Below are 23,106 nucleotides of genomic sequence, written 5' to 3' on the forward strand. Positions count from 1 at the left end.
TTAACCCATTGTTTCCCGAGATAAACTTCGAGTAAAATGTCTTTCAGTAACAACGTACAGATTTAAGATGAGCCGTTGTGGATAAGTGGGGTGGTATTATCACCCAGAGGCTTCGCTGTGACTAACACACTTGTGAAATTTTCACAGCAACATAGCAGATATCGTGGCGTTTCATTAATAATTCATTTACACCCTCCTCAAAGTTTTTGGTCTCGTCAGATGCTTAAGCGCAGCGGGTGGTCAATATTTTTTTTTCTCCCTCAGAATAACTCAATGTTTACCGCTACACCTTCCGGTGTTGATGTGTCTGCATCGCTGCAAATCATTTGCAATCTGATGGACAGGAGTATTATTCCAGCGGGATTAATACAGTCCAGTGAAGCTTTTCGTTTTTAAATGGGTAGACGGAGAGATTGTGGCAAAGGTGCAGCGCTGCATTGACTGTTAGGTGTGGGTGCCACGGTAGCGAGATGGTAGTTATCTCGTCTTGGTAAACAGGAGGTTCGTGAGTTCGATCCCAACCCTTAATGCCTGTATATTTGGAGTTTGCGTGTCTCTCCCCGTGGTCGCGTGGATTTTTCTCCAGGTCCTCTGGTCCCCCCCCCCCCCCCACACTTTAGAAACATGCGTTTCGAGTATTTGGTTGATGTAAATTTCTACGTGGTAAGCTACTTTGTTGGGCTGTCATTTGTGATAGCCAGGTCACTTCTGAAAATAAATACATAGCTCAGTGGGCCGTACATGGTAAAATAAAAAATGTATCGTAAATAATAAATCGTTACTTGTTTTCAACAGTGTAACACTCATGCCTGCCAGATAAAGATATACAGTGTAATCCATGAAAAGATACGCTACTGATTTCGTATCATACTACTTTATCTTCAAAGGCAAAGGTGCAACTCTGCAATTGCATGCTCACGTGAATGCTGGTGGAAGGACCTCCACTCGTAGAAACTCCAGAGAGCTAGAGGGTACAGTCTTGGCCTCCTCTTTCTAAACTGCTACTAAACTTATTTTACTGAGCTGTATAGCTCGTTTTCAGAAACGACTTGGCTATCACAAATGATCGCTCAACGACGCGATTCATATTATTGTTGTCAATCAATCAACTCTTTATTTCTATAGCAGTATTTCGTGCAACCATCGGCGGTGTGGAGATAGTGGGGATGTTCGCAACCATCGGCGACGTCTGGCCAGAACCTCCAACACGACTACGGTATCTTCTTGGTTTTTTCGGTAAAGTCACGTAGAAGGGAAATAATAAAATAATAAAAATTTAACATAATAAAATACAATTCTCACGACATTTCGGCCACAACGCAAGCAGCCGTCCTCAGGTGAAGAACATGTCTGTCGGAAAGACAGCGACTACGGTATCCAACACGGATCGCACGAATGCGCTGTCCAACCAAGTTCCGACCTGCCCACTCCGAAGGAACGTGCTGGAGCGTACGACCACAGCGCCGTCTGCTGGCCGGTAGACAGCGTGCAGGGAATTACAACAATAAATGCGTCCTTTGGTGGTGAACACCTTTTAGCGTTCTAATAGGGGTTTTTTCCCCTTCTTTTGCGTTATTGTTGCTTCTCCTTTCATGTACGGTTTTAATATTTGTTTTGCGTTGAACGGGACCCCATAGTTTAGACGTAGCGCTCTTACCAATAACATCTTGCAATCAAGCAGCGTTTGTTTAACAATCCTGGCGATGGTGATGGGACACAAAATGTCTAAATCAGGTCCACAGAGTTTGCTTGCTTGCTTCAACAAATGCCGCTTGATAACATTGGTCGAGAAAGGCAAAAAGGCTGATGGACTAAAAATATATTATAAATTTATTTTAATATACAGATGCCAGAACGGGATTCTGCACATGCAGTAAAACACTATCGTCATACATCACATTTGGGGCGTGAATTCACATGAAATGCGCTCGCTCCCCCTTTTAAAAAATGTTTTTTTTAAATACTATTTCAAACACTACGAGTTATTGTCGAAAATATAAAAACTTTCACCCAGAGGGAGAGCGGTGGCACAGTGGTAAGTATGTATGTGTGTATCTTGAACATTTTTCGCACCATATTTATCCGACCGTGAGCTTGGCAACCCGAGTTCGATTCCTGGCTCGGGCTAACATCAGTGGTGAGTGATATCCGAAACCAATCCTGAGAACCTCCTCCTTCACCACCTTGCACTGACCGGCGTGGTGAAGTATGGTCAGACAACCACAATGCCCCAACGTGGCGTGGGGAGGTCTTCTTCCAGCACGAGATTGACAAAGGCCTGTCATTTATTTTATTTCGTCATCTTACGGAATTGTATAATAAATGTCATGCAATTAAACAGTCAGACAATGTAGCAAAGCCATGCTTTTTATTTAAGATAATCAAAGTATAAACAAAGCATCCATAGAAAACCATGTTAAAAAGAACTGTATTACGAATCGGCTTAATTAAATTATAGTTAATGACAATAAATCGGTGGCAGTGGGTTGTTTGGGGTGGTTTTTTTTGTTTTTTATTCTTTTTTTCTGGTAAAAAATTATATATTCTGCACGGTTTACAAAATATATATGCACCTTAAAAATATATATCTAAATTAAGCTGCATGCGTCAAGCAGTGAGCACATGGGGCCTGATCCATGTATTGGCAGCAGAGTGGTGATTGCTTCCAAAAATTGGCCAAAAGCACAAAATATGTTCTGTTGAAAACAGCCAGATTTTGCAAATGTTCAACATTGACATTTTTTTTGGGGGGGGGGGGGGGGCGGTGAAATCATCTTTCCACCAAAACCCATAAATCAAGTGCACAATGTTGCACACAATCACATTTGTTGAAGGCAGGGCTGGATTACGATTGTATCTGGGGGGGCTGAGGGTCTGTTGTTAGAGTTTTTTGTGGGTTGGCGGTGGTGCTTTGATTTTGGGGGGTCCCTCAACTCGCGATGTGACCAGGCAGTCTGCTCCGGCTGAATATATCTCAGTAAAACAGCCCCGTTGTTCCCTACACATAATCACACGCTACTTATCCATCTCATATGTTGTATCCTACATGATGTAGACCGTGTTCTCCAGATTATAAGATAGCCCGCACAAAGTAAAACGCGCCACGAAACATGGGGGGGTGGTCAAAATTGAGGAGGGAAATGAAGGCGTGTTTACAATTGGGATGATACAGTCGTGTGGAGAGCCGTCTTTGCAAAATATCATGGTTATTACGCTGCTTTAAAATGGGGTAGAGAAGTCTCCCGGAAGACTTGTTCTCAACGGCTGGCGGTGCCTCCCGTCCTCTGGGCGGTAATTTATCCCTCCAGAGAACAGCCTTCCGGAAGATTCCTTCCGGACGACTGTCCATCAAACAAACACGTCTTCTTCCCAAGACCAATGCATTTTCTGGATCGTAAGACGCGCTCCCAACGGTTTGCTTAAAATTACTGTGGGACGTAAGTTTGTATCTTATAATCCAAAGAATACGATATATATATTGGCGAGGTAGGGTGCGGTGGGGGAGGGGGTTCAAATCTGAGGTCTTGGGCTGCAGCCATTCAAGCCCCCTGGGTTACTCCAGGCCCTGGTTGCTGGGTGTTTGGTGGTGGTGGTGGTGATGATGGTGGCGGTGCTGTCGAGTTGACCGTCGTCTAACAGCCCAGCCAGACGTTGGACCAGTTGACCGCTATCGTCCGCTTTCGCTCGTAGTCGAACTTTATCTGGCGTCTCCCGTCGATGAAGTAAACGTATCCTGCGGACGAAACACACGGCGGCGTCGTCAGCACAACACCGGCGACAACACCTGTAGGTTCAGGACGCATCAAGACGGAACCACCGGGCCCTGTCGTGTACTCTCACCGGTGACCACGTGGTATCAAGTAACGCGTGGGTTTTTTTGTGGCCAGGTCGCTAAATGAAAAAGAGCTATACAGCTCAGTGGGACTTACCCGGTAACAAATAGAAATCTGTATATACTCTACAAAACATTACATTGGTGACATACTGAGATAGTAACAGGCACGCGCTTATTGCCCGCGCTCCATCCAGTTACTGAGGCGGTTGCGCAATCAGAGGGGAGGCTGAGCTCGTCGCTGCCTCACCTCTCGTCTCTTCCTGTATTTGCAGCGGAGCTCCGCAAATTTGACAATTTTGACTATAAAAATGATTGGAATCGTACAGAAATGATATTTGTAATACAGATCAGTGGAAAAATCTTAATATTTTTTATTTGATTGTTCTTTTTTGTTTTACTTTTCGTAACAGCTATTTTCATTGGAGTATGACGGGTGAGGCTCTGCGTCCCCTGCCTCCCCTGACCACACGTCCGTGCTATATAATCACCGCCCCCGTGGGACTTTTGCTGATGGTAAGTTTCACTTGGCGCATCTAGGCTCTCGCCTTACCTCTCGGCTCAGCAGTACCGAGTTCGGGACTGAGGTTCCACTGAGTTTATGTACCCCCCCCCCCTTGCCCCTTGTTGCGGCCTGTGCCTTCTATCGGGGTTCTTTCTTACGTTGCAAAAATGTGCGAGTTCACGGCGCTACGGGCACGAGGACAACACAATGCACAGAGTACATGTGAGTGCCACGGAGCACTCAGCGAGGGCTTCATGTTGTCGAGACAGCCGCGTGCACAGGGAGTGCTTACTGCTTGAATTGTTTTTGGTTTAACCAAGTTCAAGCCCCCACCGAGCTACGAGATCCTTCTTCAGAAGTGACCTGGGGGGCCACTCGTGATAGCTTATCGAATCGGCGCTGTCATCGTGTTATTTAGACATTTACAGTGGCGACCAAATCATCTCAAAACGCGTGTTGACCGTGAATGTGGATGAGGAGGCGGGGGAGGAGGGGAACTGGAGGTACCCGGAGAACAATGCACGTGACCGCCATGGGGAGACAGAGAGAGAGAGAGAGACATCACGCAGACTCCAAATATACAGCAGGCATCGTTAGGGTCCGGGATCGAACCCACATACCCGCCTGTATACCAGACGAGGGAGGTAGAACATCTCGCCACCATCTCACATTATAACACTGGTCAACAACAACAACAATTTCTGGCCTGGACTTTTGCAGCTGTTTTAGACTAATTTCAAGGTGCTGATTTCAAATCTGATCTCAGATTTGCTCTATCACATCATTTTTATGCTATCGGTATACCCCATTTTCATTGATTTTACCCGAAATTAACTCTGTCACTTATGATTGCAAGTTGTTGCGAGTCAGTGACTGCGTTAGTGTTAAAATATGGTGCTGTATTTCTAGGACAGTGTGTTTATAATATCATTTTATGGAGATATCCACATTTATTTAATATTTTCTTCTGCAGTTTTTATTGAAAATGCAATCTTGGATATCTCAAAAACCTGATGTTATAGACAAAAACTGATGCTAGTTTTGGAATCAGCACCCCAAAATTACATTAAAACCGTTGGAATACCTTATGCCAGAAAAAGTATGTTGACCAGTGTTATCAATGCAACATCCACGACAGACGCAGATTTAGAAGAAGAAGAAAAAAAAGGAATCAATTGCTAAAACCGTCCCCACCAGGTTGCACGTGAACGTGAAATGTATTTCTTTTAGCTCTGGCTTTTGCAGCAGTCGTAGTGGCCAGAGGGGAGGGGAGGGGGATGGTAACCCCCACTTACTGGTGTGGGTGAACGCAGCACTGGGACGTCTAGGAATCCCCGGCCAGTCTGAACGCACATTCCGCGGGTATCCCAAGTCCATCCTCCTCGTGCTTTCATCGTAGCTGTAAAAAAATATATCGATATGTATACACGTACGCGTGCGCGCGCGCGAAATAAAAGCGAGTTTCATGGTGACGTTTCGTAAATTTCCCAGAAGTCTGCGGCCCGGTCCCTGCTTGCCATCGTGGGCTTCATTCCTCTCCAGGAGGAGCACTGCAGGTCTTTTGGTATCTGCTCGCGGACCCGATGGACTCGTTGATGTGCACGTGTAGATTTGTAATTGCCGCCAATGTTCGCTGCATTCACTTGGTTCATGCCCTTTTCTTTAGAAGCAGGACAACGTTACTTTGAGGCACAGCGACTGTGCGTGTCTACGTCGGTGAGGATCCACGTACATTTGTGTGCGTCTGTGTGTGTGTGTGTGCAGTATATGGAGAGTGGTGGCGCAGTGGTTAGCGACGGTGAAATGAACTGGTCCTGGGCCTCTGCTAGGTCGACTCAGCCTAAAATGAATACCTGGTGCGATGTGTAAACATCGCCACTCGGGAGACGAAGGTGGCCTGGGCGTGGTGGTGGTGGATGTTTCCAGCATACGGGGGATCTGTGTCTTTGTGCATATGTGTGCATGTGCATGTGTCGCGTAAGAACGCATGTGTGCGTGTGTGTATGTGTGTGTTCAACACTTGCCCCAACAGTTTGTTAAGGCTATCCGGGGGATATTTGTCTTTGCATGTATGTAAGTGACATGGCCCAGCAGTAGTGCACTCTTCATTCATTGCAAAGGTTCGCGGTTCGAACCCAACAGCCACCCTGGTTAATACTACGCGCCATCTACTTCACTTGTGCACGTTAAAGGTCCCATGGTGTGATTCCCAACGAGTAGGCCATCGTCTGCCTGTCGTCATGAGCCATATTTGCCAAATAAATAGAAAATACCTACGAACTATTACTCAATTGGGACTACACAAAGCAATCATCACCCCCTACACCCCCCCCCCCCCCACTTGTCGACATTTTCCCCTTTGGGGGCCAGGTGTTGAGTCACCGCGTAGCCGCAGGTGACAGCTGCCGATGGGGGTGCCCTTTGAAATGTTTTGAGATGTGATGCAAGTCGCTTATCGCGTGCAAAATGCTCTATCGAGACGCCCCAGTCAACTAGGCACTCTATCAAAAACTAATTATTATGATGCTGCTATGTTTAACGAGGCAGCAAACGGTGCTAATTGGAAGCGCTTACAAAAATGGTGATAATTACATTGCCATCTGGTGTACCCAACCTGTATCCCATAATTAAAACTATATATCAATCATCATCATAATAGTAATGATGCCATTTCTTTATTCAGAAAGAAAAAAAAACTCACAAAGCCTCAAGACTTTTCAGGACAGTCCTGCAAACGTTGGGTTGTTGGGGCCAATTCCATGAGTTCGTGGGTGTTTGTCGTCATAATCATAATCAGAATGTTTGTTTCGACTGGACGAATCCGATGAGCTATGAAGCTCTCTTTTCCCAGATGTCTTTTTGTGGGAAGAAGCCGGAGTACCCAGAGACACCCCACCACGCATACGAGTAGGTGATGCCGAAGACCCCAATACAGACCAAAACCAAGAACCAATTTGCTGCACGGGCAGTCCCCGACTTGCGAACGGATTGCGTTCATGGGACGGTTCGTAAGCCGGAACACTTTTTTATTCATCCGGTCAGTGAAATGTGTTACCGTTCAACAAAAAAGGGAAGCATTGTTAAACTCATGACTGAGAAGAAATGTAAGTCGGGGACTGCCCTTTATTGCCATCTGCCAGCCACCTCACAGCCCAAGCCAACAGCACACCGGCAACCTCCCGGCAGTCTCCCCATCGAAGCACTGACCCCCGCTTGACCTCCTGAGACATTGAGGAGATCGGGCACGGCCCTTCGCGATTCGTCTGTAAGGGCGGAAACCCACCTCCAGTATCTGCCTTTCACGAAGAAGAAGGTCTTCCTCTCATCCTTGATGTGCAGGGCCGCATCGATCAGATTGACGTCCGACGGGAAGCCGAGCTGGGTCAGCTTTTTGGGATACCCCGGCATCATGTCGAATCCATTGATCGCCCAGTATTGATTTCCTGCGTCCGGGTCGTAAAGCGTAAACACACCGTGAATTATCGCCCGCAAGCAACGACGGGCAACGCGGACGCAGCCAACGCAATCGCTGTCGGAATGGGGCCCTCCGTTCGTGAGACGGACGCTCTGGAAGGGAGCTCCTTCAGAGAGGATGCTGACCCACTTTTTCACACCGCAAGGTGTACCCACACTGCACCGCCACCGCACGCGACCTGCCAATGGACTCACTGCAGTGTAGCCCATCTATGCTGCAGGCTCGACAAAGGTGGGGGGGGGGGGGGTTTAAGAAACCTTTGCATAGTTTTAACTGCCACGCCGGGAGATCAAATCGACGCGGCGACCTGCAGGATTTCAGAATCCATTCCGACGCTAATCGTTGCGTCGCGCTACGGTGGCGGCGGCGGCGGCGTTCTCTCAAATCTAAAAATCACAACAACGAAAAGGAACTTTGAATGCTCACGGATGATCTCTTGCTGCCGGCGAATTGCGGTGACCGGCGTTTTACCTTTGAAAACCAAGATGACATCGCGCTCGTAGTCTTCGTAGGCCGCGTCGACCCTGTCCGGCAGGAAGGGCCAGTAGGTGCTGATCATTTCCGCTTCCAAGTTCCGCGTGTTTTGGTTGTTGATGCGCCACAGGTATCTGTGAGTGTATTTCAACAAACGCAAAATAGAGGGAAATGTTGTTGGCGATGCGTTTTGAAACTCCACGTAAAAACAAAGTTACTCCGCACAAGTCGTTGCGATGCAAAGGTCGGGCCGGTTCGATTCGAGCTCCCGGCGCGGTTGTTCAAACGACGGTGCAAAGTTTCTTAAATCCCCCAAGGGGCCGTCCATAAATGACGTCACGCGATTTTAGACGATTTTTGACCCCTCTCCCTCGTCACACGGTGTCACAAAAAGTCAGACCCCCCCCCCTCAAATATGACGTCACAAAGCTTTGCCCCCCCACCCCCCAAAAAATAAAACATGCTTCAAATCGCTTTAAACTATTGTCATTGTAGTGCGTTTTTTATGTGGCGCTGCACTCTGATGTTGTAGGAGACAACATTTATTAAAAAGTCTATTTAATTAAGTAGAACGTGTTGTCTATATTTATTTAAAGTTGCGCATTTTGATGTGACGTCACATTTCTCAAACACCCCCCCCCCCCCTCGTCACACATCGTCACAAATGTCTGACCCCGCCCCTCCCCTATGTGCGTGACGTCATATATGGACGGCCCCCAACTCCGCCTCCTGTCTGTCCACCCGACGAATATGAACGCATCGATCACAGCCAATCGGCAGGTTGGGCGTGGTGGCGGTAAAAAGTGTGGGTACTCCCATCTCTTCTACCAGGACGTCTGGCCGGCGTCGAAGAGTAGGCCAAATACCACTCTTTGGAGGGGCTTTCTAGACCTCCCTCCAGTGGAGGCCCTTCCACCATCGGATTCCTCCAGGCTGAATAAAATACAGATTCTGAACGATTCTGATTGGCTCCTCGGCAAATTGATGATCGGGTTGCATGTGCGTTGTTGAACCTGCTTCGCACCGTACGTAGCCAACCGTTCTAATCGGAGGTGCGGCGGGCGGGGGCGGGTGGTAAGGACAACAAACTAGACACACGCAACAAAGAAGAAGGAGCGTCTTCCTCTCATCCTCGATGTGCTGCGATGCGTCGATCATCCTGACGGCACCGGCGCGTGGCGCCACGTGGCATGCCGGTGACGTCAGGATGATCGGCTCGCCGGCATTCTCATTGATGGTCGCCGCGTCTCTTGCCTGCCGCTGAACATGATGAGCTCGGTGCGGAACTCCGTGACGCCGTCGAACGTGGTCTCCGAGTTGCAGCGCTTCGGGGCCTTTTCTGGGGGCTTGCAGTCCATGGCGTTCCCATTGGGGTTCGGGCCTGCGTGGAAATGACGATTACAGTGACAGCAGCCGCCGCCTCAAATCGAGGATGGCCTCTGGGAAAACCAGGACCTTAGATATGATATGAAGCTGAGACGATTATCGCGATATTATTTCCCCGTTTTAACGTCGAAATTGTATTTCATTTTGCCGTATCAACTGCGGGTCTCTCTCAACAAAGGCCTGCTGTGAGCCTGCGAAACGTTGCACGAGAACGCTCACCGCAGCGGTCACACAAACCGAAATGGTTTTGGACAGCGACGATATTTCGCTCGATGCAGCGTACCGCGGTAATCGCGTCGCCGCCATCGCAACGTGAATAGCCCACAACACGTTTCCGAAATGATCAACTCGGTCATTTACAGCGTCATCCATAAATGAATGCGGCTATCTGCCCTATTTAAACCCAACTCCCTTAATGCGCCAACGCCTCCTGCGAAGCACCTGGCCACGTGGTTGCATTGAGACGCTATATAAATGCAAATTGTATCGTGATGCGCGGGTCCTCCAGAGCAGAGCACTGGAAAAGTCCCAGAGCAGCGGTTCCCAACCTTTTCGCCTTTGAACCTCCAAACATTTCTCGGACCACCACACGCTACTAGCAGTTACTTGAAATCGTACATTTCCTCGGTGAGGGTATTGTTACTGTTTGTATTATTTGCCTTCTGTTCCAGGGACCACCAGGTTTGTAAAACCGCCGGCGTGTAGGATATTTCACGGCCGTAAATTTTTCCACGTTTAAGACTTTGGTGTGGACGTTTTCCGTACCGTAGAGGGCCTGGATTCCGTCGATGTCGTCCTTGGGGAGACAGAACTTGTCCACGTAGGCGTAGGTGGGGAACATGAGCGCGCCAGGGTCCTCCGAGTGCTCCAGCCCCAGCGCGTGGCCAAACTCGTGAGCGGCGACGATGAAGAGGTTGTAGCCTGCGACGGGGGCAGCGGACGGTCAATGTGGCTTTTCGAGTGTGCAGGCGGTGCAACTGCACAATGGGCAGGCACCGGACTACAAATGATTGGACGAGGGGACTACAATCAGCGCCCATGCCAACCACACTACGGCGCTTAAAGGATCAAATCTATTTGCTCGAGGTTTACAGCGGACGTGGAGGTGCTGCCGTGGGGTAAATGGTCGGCACTCTGGGCTTGCAATCCAGACGTCGCCAGTTTGATCTCCTGCTACAACAGTTTAAACAACGTGGCAGGTTTCTCAAACAGCCCACACCGCCTCTGTCCACACAGCGCTGTAGATAGATCGATACAGCGCCGTAGATAGATCGATAGATACACCACAGTTAGTCGATTAGCAGGGCGCGTGTCATCAGTTAAAGCGTGGTTACTCCCACCTCGACCAAAGTGTCAGAATCAAGATCAGAATGTGTATTTATCCCAGAGAAATCCGATGAGCTATGAAGCTCTTTTTCACAGTTGTCCAGTAGGGGAGGGTCCGTCTATCCAGCTTGGAAGAGTTGGCCAAATGCTCTCTAGAGATGCTCTCTTGTGGGCCATCTTCCGCCAGCAAGTGGCAGCAGCAAGTAAACACAGCGCTGCACATACTCTTAGTTCTTTCGGTAAAGTCACGTAGGTAAAAAATGAAATTAATAAAAATAAAAACAATAAAAATCACGACGTTTCGGAGGCAACACAAGTCTCCGTCATCAGGTGGGACCGTCACAGCCAGATTTGCTGCATCAAGTGAGGCAAGGATTCAGGATGTAATCCCTTAAATGCAAGTTGAGGGGGGAGGAGAGGGGGGGGCTCATCAGAATGTGGTAGCACCTTTAGCTGTGCACGTTTTATGAATATTTCGCGGACTCCGTTATATGCCGTGAAGCAATGCTGGCTGATTTCATTGGACTCCGAGGCAGGTGATTCTCAGAGGTAATGGAGGAATGCGCCAGGAATATACTTGTGCAGTTTATTAATATACCCAAGCAAGATGATGAGATTGGGGTCACCGCCATGAATTATTTGTGTTGCAGCTTCATAGCGGCAACGGTACAATTGAATTCAGTACACCGAGGGATTAATTTCCCCGTGAATTTTTTCTAGGTCACCGGTAAACTGGAGTAGGTGGCACGTGACCAGTAAAAGAGGCACGTCCGTAGCGAGAGCCATACTGGATGTGGTGTGTCGGGTGCAGAGATATCTTCCGAGTCGTCAAATCCTGGATAGACCCAGGCTCAAAATCAGCCCCGAGTGGAATTAATTAATTAACAATGTTGCGTATACAGCACTATTGACATCCATTAAAATCTCATTTGCTTTTACTTGTACGATTAGAGTCGTTGTTTTGGCAATTAGAATTTGCATACGTTGGAGAAAAGTTAATTTTTTTATATTTGAACGCACACTCGCTTGTGCTTTTCTCTCTGTTAATGCCACTGTGATCGGTTTTTTTTTCAATTGCCTGGGAAAATAATTCAATCGATATTTTTGTGTTTTTTTTTTACGGGTCTTGCTCTTTGTGTACACACTTGAAACCGTGATTGCGTTCCTACTCTGAGAATATTTCTTTAAATTGGAGACTCCTCTGGTCTCCAATGGGATCCCACCTGGCTATAAATAAACACAGTTTCACGACCATTAAGGGCGGTGCAATAAACATCCCCGAAATCGTCAAAAGTCGAGAGGCTGATGCGTGCGAGTGTGAGAAAAAAAAACGAGTGGTATCGAAAAAGTGGCAATGCTTTTAGGCCAGGGCCACAAATGAACCACGATACTTTGCTGACTTAGTCAAGGAGCATAAACCATCACGCGAACCTCGTCGCAGCAGCAGCAGCGGCTTTTAGCTGCCCATCGAACAAAGACGGTCACTGCATCGCGCTCTTTCAGATGCGCTTCTGAAACGCACTCCCGATTTTAGCAAGCCACTGGAGCTATGCGCTTTTAAATCGAGATTGAAAACGTATTTCTTTAGAACTGCTTTTCGTCTTTGGTTGATTGTCCTTCCGTTAGCGCGGTTGGCTACGTACGGTGCGAAAGAAGGTACGCAGATAAACACAACCTGTGCCGATACGAGTTCAGTTGAGCCGTGCGCTCTGCACTACAAAGCATCGCGCGCGCGCGCGCTCGCTCGCTCGGCTTTGGCTTTCAAACAGAAGGAGAACACGGACGTTTCGGGCGGACGTTGAATTGCGCGGCTCTTTGGGGGCTGCGCGCACATCAATTGGGTGGCCGCGTTGATGCTGCGGCCGTGCAATGGGCTCGTGGGCTCGTTAGCTCGTACTCGTAGGTTTTTTCGGTAAAGTCACGTAGGTAAAAATAAATAATAAAATTACAATAATGGAAATAATAATATAAATATCTTTTTTATTATATTTTCTAAATAAACAAAATAAAAATAATAGAAATATTTATTTCTATAATTATTAATATTTTTATTTTTATTCTTTTTATTTTTACCTACGTGACTTTACCGAAAAAACCTAAGAGTATGAATCCTTGCAGTCACGAAAGCTTCAAATCTAGAATCGTTAGCTCGTCACATCCAAAACGCCGCCTTCAAAGGGAATGCGTCCAACGGCGAGGGCTGCCCCCTCTCGAGCGAGGGTGGCGCGTTTGCGTTTCGGGATCGTGATGCCTACCCACGATGAATGCCTCGTCCTTCGACGCTGTAAGAGATCTACAATCTTGATTTGAAGCTTTCGTGACTGCAGGAATCCATACTCTTTGGTTCTTTCGGTAAAGTCACGTGGGTAGAAAATAAAATAAATTGCGACGTTTCGGGCGCAACACAAGCGTCCGACACGTCGTGGTTTATTTTATTTGATACCTACGTGACTTTACCAAAAGAACCAAAGAGTGTTCACCAGAAGGGAAGGGAGAAGGGGGAAGTGGTGGTGCTGGTCAAATGGGGGGGGGGGCGGGGGGCCTTAACCAAAATAATCAAAAGTTTCGGTGCGTTGCGTGAATTTTAAAACATCGTGCGAGAGACAAGCCACGTCACTTCAATGTCACCGCAGCAGCGTGAAACGATTACGTCAATAGAAGCGACGACCGCCGATGCTCAAGAATGGTCATGAAAATAAATCAATTAAATCACGACGTTTCGGAGGCAACACAAGTCTCCGTCTTCAGGTGGGACCATCACAGCTAAATTTATAATATCCGAAACGTCGTGATTTAATAGATTTATTTGCATTTCTTATTATTTTATTAATTAATATTTTTCTTATTTTTATTATGTTTTTACCTACGTGACTTTACCGAAAAAACCTACGAGTATGAATCCTTGCAGTCACGAAAGCTTCAAATCTAGAATAAATGGTAATAGAGTAGCAGCCAAGTAGTGGAACGCGTCCCAGATAATATCCATGGGGAGGAGGGCGGTGGGGGAGATGGAGCGATGAAATCAGTTAGCGCTCCGCTTGCTCGGTAGGTTACTATTAACATCGCGGCATCGTGAGAGGCGGCCTGGGGTTCGCCTTGATTGTCAATGCAGCAGTGGATTGACAATGACTGATAATAATGATGACATTTGAGTGTTCGAGGACCCCGGGCTGGCAGGCCCAGGACACGCTGCGGCTGGCCTGGGAACGCCTGGGAGTTCCCCGGGAAGAGCTAGAATCTGTATAGTAGTATATAGTGTAGTGTATATTGGTATATAGTAGTGTATAGTAGTCTATAGTGTAGTGTATCGTGCAGTATATAGTAGTGTATAGTGTAGTGTATAGTAGTGTATAGTGTAGTATATAGTGTAGTGTATATTGGTATATAGTAGTGTATAGTAGTCTATAGTGTAGTGTATCGTGCAGTATATAGTAGTGTATAGTGTAGTGTATAGTGTAATATATAGTGTATTGTATAGTAGTGTATAATGTAGTGTATAATGTAGTGTATAGTGTAGTATATAGTGTATTGTATAGTAGTGTATAATGTAGTGTATAATGTAGTATATAGTGTAGTGTACAGTAGTTTATCGTGTAGTGTATAGTAGTGTATAGTGTAGTGTGTGTAGTAATGTACACTGTAGTGTATAGTGCCATAGTGTAGTGTGTAGTGTAGTGTATAGTAGTGTATAGTGTAGTATATAGTGTAGTGTATAGTAGTGTATAGTAGTGTATAGTGTAGTGTATAGTAGTGTATAGTGTAGTGTAAAGTAGTGTATAGTATTATGTTTTATTTTTATTATTTTATTACTTCCCTTCTACGTGACTTTACCGAAAGAACCAAGAAGATGAATCCCTGCAGTCACGAAAGCTTTAAATCGAAATTTAGTGTATAGTAGTGTATAGTGTAGTGTATAGTAGTGTCTAGTGTATAGTAGTGTATAGTAGTATATAGTATAGTGTATAGTGTAGTGTATAGTGCCATAGTGTAGTGTATAGTGTAGTGTATAGTAGTGTATAGTGTAGTGTATAGTAGTGTATAGTAGTGTATAGTGTAGTGTATAGTAGTGTATAGTGTAGTGTGTGTAGTAATGTATACTGTAGTATATAGTGCCATAGTGTAGTGTATAGTGTAGTGTATAGTAATGTACAGCTAGAGTCTGTCGCCAGGGAAAGGGAGGTCTGGACCGCCCTACTCAACACGCTGCAGCCACGACCCCCAACCAGGTCAAGCGGATTGAGAAACGACACGAAAGACGCGAAGATTTCAGTGAGTGTTTCAAGAATGGTAATTGTACACGTGACATTGTTTGACGAGTATCTCAATTCAAGATGATATGTGGCGACACCCTTGTGTGCGTTTCGTCTGTTGTCCTTCCGCGCATTCCCCGATGAGCACGGTTGGCTACGTACGGTGCGAAAGAAGTTCCACAACGCACATGCGTACGCATTGCACAACCCGATCAACAATTCGCAGGAGAGCCAATCAGAATCTGTATGTATTCCTCCCCATGAAACCCGCATGCTCCCTGAGCTGCACTTCGTGGCTGAGCAAAACAAAACCAAAAACCCAAACACACATTTCGCGGTGCCTGTGCTCGCTTTGCTGACAATCGCTCGCGATGCCAGTTGGCGAGACAGAGACACAGAGAGAGAGAGAGAGAATTACCTTTGGAGCTCGACGTCCAGAACTCGTCCTCGTCGAAATGCGCGTCGCCTCCGATGCCGGCGGTGGGAGGCGCGTACGCGTGGGCCAAGATCCCATCGGGGCCATCGAATGGCGACAGGTCACCGTGGGCTGCGGGGATGACGGAGGAAGGGAAACGCGTTTTGCTTAGTCGCAGCTCTCTCCTCTCTCTTCTCTCCAGTGACGTACTGGGACTAAAAAAAAACATCGGCCACCCCCTCAACCCCCGCGGGCGGCATTTGTCAACACACGGGGGACAGAGGGGGGGGGGCAACTTGCCGTGCGAAGTCATTGGCCCATTGAGGCTGGGGACCAAAAAAGAGGAATGGGCCCGTGAGGAAACATCTTTGGGGCTTTTTCACCATTGGAACCTCATTTGCCAGTAAAAAATATGATAATTGTTTTTTTACCCTTCTATCTGGCAACAAAACTGACACCTTTTTTACAAGGAGTCATGTTTGCATAGACCACAATAGCTCTCATACTCTGATGGTGCATTGTCTTTGAGTTGTGCGCCTTTTGGCGTCATCTGGTCCAACCCATGTGAGACTAGGCTCTAAGGAAAGCTGTCTCGGGTGTGGACCAATCAACTTCAAGGACAGTGCACATTATCAGAGTTTTGTTTTTTGTTTGCATTATGACTGCAGGTATTGTGGTCTATGCAAACATGACTCCTTGTAAAAAAAGGTGTCAGTTTTGTTGCCAGATAGAAGGGTAAAAAAACTATTATCATCTTTGGGGCTGCTGAATACGGGGACTTGATGCCAACCGAGAGCGTAAATAAACAATAAAACGTACACATTAGAGGGAATAACATATTTTGATTTTTTTTTACATTTACTTTGATCATATTTGCAATTTCCCCACGCAGACCGGCCCACCGGCCCTCAGAATGGGCCGGCCCATGGAGCACTTTCCCGGACTGCTGCCCTGTGGCCAGACCGCGCATGGCTCTCTCCCTGCGGGCGGCTCAAACGCAGCAAGTTGAACACAGCAGAGGGGGGGGGGGGGGGAGGGCACAGCTGGTGCATCTTGCCGGTCATCTCAGCCAGTCCACCCATGCCACCTGGGTCTGTCCCGTGACCTCTTGCCAGCTGCGAGGCCCGGACCCTGGTAAGTGGCAGGGGCCCTGGTGAGTGGCAGGGGCCAGCCACTAGGGCCAGAACCGACATGAGCGGGGGGGGGGGGGGTAGGGGGGAGCGACGGCTTACTCCGAGAACCGAACTTGATCATGATGTCGGCTTCTCCGTGGTAGAGCCTGGTGAAGACGAGCGGCGTCACATCGCTCCACACTTTCAAGGCCCCGATGATCGCCCTGTCCACCTCGTGCTCCGGCATGTCCGGCGTGTAGTTGTTTATCCTGCCAGGGGAAAGACAAACGTGCAGGCGATCGCATGAAGGGTGGGCGGGCGGGGGGGGTGCAGGGAGTTTCTGCGACGTAAAATTCTGTCTGTTGCATTTTTTTTTCCTTTTCTTTGATAGTTCGATTGAAGCCGCAACTTTGAAAGTCTGATTAGCGGGTGGATGCGTTTGAAAGAGTCGGCAACGTCAATCGTGGGAGATGGAGCGATGGAATCACTCCATCGGGTTGTGTGCACGAGCTAGATGGATACGATGGATCGTTCCATCTCAAGAACACGAGAGATGGTGGCTATTTCTGATGATGTGCACCATCATCAGCATCATGTGATCATGCATGTCGGACTTGTTTCATACGGCGCGAAAGAAGTTCTACATACGTACAATGAACGTGAAAGGCGAAAATACAATTCGAGATACACTTTGTTCAAAACATCCAGGATCGCTATAAATTGTGCATTGCTGCTTTGAGCCAGAAGTTACGTCTGTCTCATCAAAAGCCTAATATTAACGACAGCTTGATGTACTTTCTCTTTAATTAATAATCTAAAAGCACATACCCAACTGCATAAATACATGTCAATTCACTTTTAAGTCTTTGTGGGGTTTTTTGTGATTTATATTTCGTATGAGCATTATATACCGTATCACCCACGCTTATAATCAGAAGGCGAGGGGAAAGATGCGATTTAAAGTCCTGGTTGCGAGTTGACGCAGCCCATCATCCCTCCCGGGTCGATAAAATACATTCCACTTTGCAGTGGAGACAACGGTGGTTGTCCCGCCATAGAACTGTGAATTTTCCACCATTGGCTCAATGCTCATTTTAATCTGTGACCAGCTGCAATTTGATTTTGCGGCCAATAACAGTGAGTTATGTGATAACCACTTGACATCGGTGAGTTATCAACCCATTTAACTCTCATTGCAAAGTTTTTGACCCACAAAAGCGGTACCCCGTTTCTGCTCTGGAAGCCAGTCTCGACTCTTGTTTTGGTGAATTGCCCGACCTGTAGGTGACGTCGTTCTTGGGCCACTTGTAGCGCTGGGGGAAGAGGTTGTACTCAGCGACGTCGGGGACTCCGCATCGCGGCTTCTTCATCACCTCGATCGTCTCCATGTCCAGTTTTCCCGTCACTTGGAGACCCAGGAACTCCTGCATGACCTTCAGCGTGTCCGCCATGTTGGTCCGAGAGTTCAACTTGAAGTGGTAGAAATGATTGAGGTACGTCTGCGGGGCAGGAGAGAAACACACGTTGGCAACGGAGAGGTGCCGTTAAAACTTAAACAACAACAAAATACAGTTCTAGATTTGAAGCTTTCGTGACTGCAAGGATTCAGATTCTTAGGTTTTTTCGGTAAAGTCACGTAGGTAAAAAATAAAAAATTAATAAAAGTAAAATAAAAAATAAAATAAAAATCACGACGTTTCGTTGCCTCCGAAACGTCTTGATTTTTATTTTATTTTTATTTTACTTTTATTAATTAAAATTTTTTACCTACGTGACTTTACCGAAAAAAACCTAAAAAAAACAAAATACAGGGTGCTTCAAAAATGTTTTAACACTTACATGGAACTATATTTTTAATGCAAAGAGAGCCGATGATACAATGTAACGTGAAAACTAATTTTGATTTAAAGCTTTCGTGACTGCAGGGATTCATATGCTTGGTTCTTTCGGTAAAGTCACGTAGAAGGGAAATAGTAAAATAATAAAAATATGAAACAAAAATTATCACGACGTTTCGACTGCAACACAAGCAATCATCATCAAGTGTGAAATCCACGGCAAGAAAATTTGAAAAAAGTGGCGGTTTTTCCTAATGTCGAATTTTCTTGCTGTGGATTTCACACCTGATGATGATTGCTTGTGTTGCAGTCGAAACGTCGTAATAAATTTTATTGGTTTACATTTTTATTATTTTATTATTTCCCTTCTACGTGACTTTACCGAAAGAACCAAGAATATGAAAACAAATGTTTGTTAATAGCTTAAACAAGTCAAAGAGTCTCCACTTGTTCGCCATCGTTGTCAACACGTGGCCTGGAATCTTCTCCAGGTGGTCTCCAGAGCCCGGAGGCACATTTATCGTGATATTGTTGCAAATTCTCAGAAGTGTTAAAAAATAATTTGCAGATTACATTAATGAAAATGCCTCGTCACCATCGTTCATCCATTACGGGCGTGATACGCACAGGGGCTGGTTGCATCGCAGGAACCGTGAGACGCAGTGGCGATTTTGGGGAGGCCTTTATCCAGCAGTGGATTGACCCGCGGCCGCTGCTGATTTAAGGTGATGCCACCAAGGCGATTGTCGACTGGCAATTTGTCTCCGGCTACGTGTCACTGCGATCAACCGTAGCAAGTCAGTCGAGCGGCAACGGAGATTGATGGAGTAGTTGTCTAGCAAATGACAACAGTTTGTTCTCAAGTATGTACATTAGTTCAACAATTATTTTGGTCTGCAGAGCGCGCGACCTCGGACAATCACGTGACCGGGTGTTTGCGAAGTTGATTGAAAGCTCCAATCCCGATTGCCCACTAGGGGGACGGGGGAGTCAAGATGCGTCCAGATTGGAGTGACTTCGTATCTATCACGGGACCCGATGATATGGTTGCTCACCCAGAGCTGTCAATGCTCTGATGCGTGCATTGTGTCTGTGCGTTGTTCTCTGGTCGGACACTGGTGAGACGGTTGCTTAAAGGAGGCTGGCTGTGGTGTGGGCCAATCCGTTTTAAACACAATGCATCGTATAGTGTCATATCATGTTTGTTTGCATGTTCACCGCAAGTACTGTGTGTGGTCAATGCAGACTTGATTCCTTGTAAAACGGTATCTGTTTGGTGTTTAAATATCTTAACACCCGTTTTATTTCCAAAAAGGAAAAAAGCTATGAGAACAAAATTCATATTCGTATAGAATTAATAATGTTGTGATAACAGTTCCAGTTTCAAGGTTATTTTGTTCGACCAGGGCAACAACTCGATCTGACCCAGGGAGGGATATGAGTTTCGTTCGCTAGCAGCGTGACGTGGGTTATCAACGTGATGGAAAAAAAACAAGTTGAATAATTATGCAGAGCAGCAATAAAGAAAAAAGCAATCGGCCCAAAAACAAAAACGCAAACACTGCACCACGTGATAAATCTTTAAACCATTGGCTGTGAACATTGATGGAAAATATTGTATTCTTGTATTCTTATGTTTCCCCACCCCCCCCCCCCCCCTAGATTGAACCGGACGGCTTGTCCGGTTGTCCAGTTCAATCTCCATTGGCAAACACATTGATTTTCAAAATATTTCTCATTTTCTGAAAATAATTTCCAGAGGGCACCAAAAAAATGATTACATGTTCGCCTATGCAAATCAAAGTTTGAATCTGTTTTTGCCCATCGGCCGGGCTACGGACTTTCCATACCAATTTTAACCAGCAGCATCTATTTAAGCAGGCAAACTCTGGACCGGATTTCGAAGTTCTGGGTCTCGTCGACAGGGTGACTAAATACGTATTTAAATTAATTTGGAGACAGAATCAGAATCTTTTTTTCACCCGGAGAAATCCGATTTAGCTCCGAAATTTATTTTTCACAGACACCCAGAAATCCGCGGAGACGTCACCACCATGGAGATGGAGCGACGGAATCCACTCGTGCGCAGGTGGATCCCTAAATCGCGGAACCGTGCGAGATGTGGTGACCACATGGGGAGACCTTTCAAGCAACGGTGGTTTGACCCTGGCTGATGACACAGTCGTACCCCGGGTGTACGTCGGGGATGCGTTCCTGAAAGGTGCGACGACGAATATCGAAAGGACGTCAATCTCAAAGAGCGATTCACAGGGTGGTAGGTGGTGGAGGCGAAGGTTGAGAGGCGACGTATAACGAGGAAGGACCAGACGATGCTGCTGTTGCGGGGTTCGAGACGACGCAACTCGGGTCGCCGTGATAATAAAGTGACGGCGCATGAGCGAAACAACGTAAACATGGGGAGACGTATATCGGGGTGTTATGTAATAATTATGATGATCAACATTTAGGAATGCCACACAACAGCGCCGCATCATTCGTAACATTGTAATAATGATGATGATGTAAGCATTATTGTAATCATGATGATAATCATAATTTATGAACCTCTCTTCTTGGTTCTTTCGGTAAAGTCACGTAAAAGGGAAATAATAAAATAATAAAAATTTTACATTTTATAAAACATAATATTATGTTTATAACCGAAAGAACCAAGAAGATGAATCCCTGCAGTCACGAAAGCTTTAAATCGAAATCATTTACGAACGTCACACAACAGCGCATAATTCGTAACATGTTAAAGACAAATTTAGGGGGGGTGGGGGTTTAATTCAAATGCATCCGCGTGTGCGTTACAACCGCCGCTGACTACTCACCTCTGCCAATTCCTCGTCGTTATCTGCGGGCGCCGATCTGCACACGGCCACGGCTGCTACGAGCAGAGCCAACAACGCCATCGAGTTCGCCATGTGTCCTCCGGAGTTTTCGCCGTCTCGTCGGTTGTGACTTCTGGGGGTTCCGTAATCTGGCCGCCCTTTTATAAACCGAGATGTGTCGGTTTCAAGAAAAAAACAAGCGAGCTGCAGAGGTGGGGGGGGGGGTGACGCAGATTTTTGTTTTTTACTCAAATGCGTCAGGGATGGAACCTCTGGAAATGTTGACACACGATGTCACCTTTGTCACTTTGACACCACGGATTTGTTGAGTCACGTGTACTGTTTGGTGCAGCCTTCGTCATGAATTAACATTTATTTACTGGGCATTTTGCGAATATCTAAATAAGTAGGTAGACTTTGTAAAGAATTTCAAATTAAGTTTGAATAAAGAAAACATTTCAACTACAGTCCATGTGAATTGTTAATAATTTCAAATTAAGTTTGAATAAAGAAAACATTTCAACTACAGTCCATGTGAATGTAGCGCTCTTTCTTTGCAGTGCATACCGTTGCAGATTGTAATTAATGAATAAAACGTTGTTTAAGATACAAAAAACATCTTAAATATCATAATTTACGACAATTTGTCAATCCACTGCTGTATGGAAGCTATGGCCAGGCTGTGTTGGCCACGGGGGTTTAATGACCATAATTCCTCATGCTGACCAGGCTGATGAAAAATAATGTTTGATATCACTCGCCACTGATCTTAGCCGTCGCTGGTGAAATCAAACTTGGGCTGCAGGTTTCGTAACGCAGTGCAAACACATTCCTGCGGAGGGAGCTGGTAGGAACCTTGGGTTGCTCGGTCAGTGGCCAGGGTCAACGGCGGCGTGGTGTATTCCGCAAATATGGCCGACTGTGAGGGCGGGCACAAGCCGGCTTGAGTAGGTTAAACGTTGAGTTTTATAAGGGCACCACGGGATGACCAGCCCCTCCCCACCCAGCCCCACCCCTCCCACCCCCCACCCAGTATAAGCGCTGCTTTAACGTTCAACTCCATACACCCGATCCATGCATCGTGCCTCTGAGTGGTATTTATATGTACGGGGTATTGTGAAGACACAAACCCCATCATCGTCCACGTTGCATTTGAAATGTTTATTATATAAAAAAAAAAGATCGAATGCGATTCTTGCGTTCATTTCCAAGGACATGTATTTTTTTACATGGCAATCCACGCGCCAAGTATAATTCCAATCAAACACTTTTCCATTCGTGGTGGGGGGAAAACACCATCACAGCCAGAGAATGAATGCAAGCCAGACACCAGCGGCAATCACTGCACGGAAAAAGGCGTGCCACTCACAAACAGTAGGAAGGCAAAACTCCCACCGCGCCTTGCGTGCATGGCACGTGACCACCAAGTTGCATGTATGATGCTCTTTGCCTTGTCCAAGCTATCAGCTGGACAAGAGTACAGCAACGATTGCACTCATATCGTGCCCATGACATAATTAAACATCTCCGAGAGGGTTTTTTTCTCTTTTAGCCTAGGGGACCTTCTAGTGACAGCTGTCCCTGTGTGGCGCACGGTGAACACTACACCGGCCTTAAAGTGGGGATTAGTCTGCCACTAACTCAATCAATACGACATTT

General features: G+C 46.5%; 1 protein-coding gene across 1 annotated transcript; it reads right to left on the reverse strand.

Moving 5' to 3' along the window:
* Positions 1 to 2,518: 2,518 nt before the first annotated feature.
* On the reverse strand, positions 2,519 to 21,552 carry LOC144945417 (collagenase 3-like). Its single transcript, XM_078873934.1, has 10 exons — positions 21,448 to 21,552; positions 18,054 to 18,274; positions 16,896 to 17,044; positions 15,667 to 15,795; positions 10,438 to 10,593; positions 9,541 to 9,667; positions 8,284 to 8,420; positions 7,621 to 7,780; positions 5,633 to 5,736; positions 2,519 to 3,733 (listed from the first exon to the last, which is right to left on the reverse strand). Exons 1-10 carry the CDS (start codon positions 21,538 to 21,540, stop codon positions 3,633 to 3,635), a joined length of 1,377 nt encoding a protein of 458 aa, XP_078730060.1. The 5' UTR covers positions 21,541 to 21,552; the 3' UTR covers positions 2,519 to 3,632.
* Between the last annotated feature and the right edge of the window lie 1,554 nt (positions 21,553 to 23,106).

The sequence above is a fragment of the Lampetra fluviatilis genome, chromosome 37, assembly GCF_964198595.1.
Source record: "Lampetra fluviatilis chromosome 37, kcLamFluv1.1, whole genome shotgun sequence".
Lineage (NCBI taxonomy): Eukaryota > Metazoa > Chordata > Hyperoartia > Petromyzontiformes > Petromyzontidae > Lampetra > Lampetra fluviatilis.

Bases quoted from the DNA above. Each gene is read 5' to 3' on its own strand.
- LOC144945417 (XM_078873934.1), bottom strand. From the start codon at position 21,540: ATGGCGAACTCGATGGCGTTGTTGGCTCTGCTCGTAGCAGCCGTGGCC. The intron at 15,796-16,895 runs GTAAGCCGTCGC...TCATCCCCGCAG, and splicing joins GATCAAGTTCGGTTCTCGGA to CCCACGGTGACCTGTCGCCA. The intron at 8,421-9,540 runs GCAAGAGACGCG...ATACACTCACAG, and splicing joins CTCATCATGTTCAGCGGCAG to ATACCTGTGGCGCATCAACA.